Genomic DNA, 705 nt, shown 5'->3' with positions numbered 1-705 from the left:
ACTGAATGGTTGGTCTAGGATTCAAAGGTGGTGAAATGAATGTATAGATGTATGTTGGTAAATCATTAAGAGCTTTTAATCTTTGTCCCTAAAGGAGAACTCTCTCATTCTGGAGGATCCCTTTGAATGTAATGATTTGGGAGAAGATTGCACTCACAGTTCCACAATGACTCAGTGTTTGTTAACTCAGAGTGGAAAGAAACCCTACATCAGCAAACAGTGTGGAAAATCCCTTAGTAATCAGTTGTCCCCTAAACCACATACACAAATTCATACTAAAGGTAGATCATATCAGTGTAATATATGTGAAAACGCCTATACTAATTGCTTTCACCTTAGATGGCACAAGATGACTCACACCGGAGAGAGGCCATATGCATGTCATCTATGTGGAAAATCCTTCACTCAGTGTTCTCACCTTAGAAGACATGAGAAAACTCACACGGGAGAGAGACTGTATAAGTGTCATCAGTGTGGGAAAGGCTTTATTCAATCCTTTAACCTTTGAAGACATGAGAGAACTCACCTTGGAGAAAAGCGTTATGAATGTGATAAAAGTAGGAAAGTCTTTAGTCAAAACTCTGGCTTTAGAGGACACAAAAGAATTCACACTGAAGAGAAACCACATGCTTGTCTTCTATGTGGGAAAGCCTTCAGTCTATCTTCTGACCTTAGATGATATGAGAGAACATGCACTGGAGAAAA

At 39.1% G+C, this 705-nt stretch overlaps 1 protein-coding gene across 1 annotated transcript in view; it reads left to right on the top strand.

Annotated features, from left to right (window-relative positions):
• Nucleotides 1-679, top strand: part of LOC105500862 (zinc finger protein 705A-like) — a 7,009-nt gene extending 6,330 nt beyond the window's left edge. Inside the window, 1 exon segment of the mRNA XM_011926543.1 lies at nt 95-679. Coding sequence (XP_011781933.1) covers nt 95-679 — 585 coding nt within the window.
• Nucleotides 680-705: the final 26 nt, after the last annotated feature.

Source organism: Colobus angolensis, unplaced genomic scaffold (genome assembly GCF_000951035.1).
Source record: "Colobus angolensis palliatus isolate OR3802 unplaced genomic scaffold, Cang.pa_1.0 Scaffold119, whole genome shotgun sequence".
NCBI classification, from domain to species: domain Eukaryota; kingdom Metazoa; phylum Chordata; class Mammalia; order Primates; family Cercopithecidae; genus Colobus; species Colobus angolensis.
This window is presented reverse-complemented; position numbering and strand designations above follow the sequence as displayed.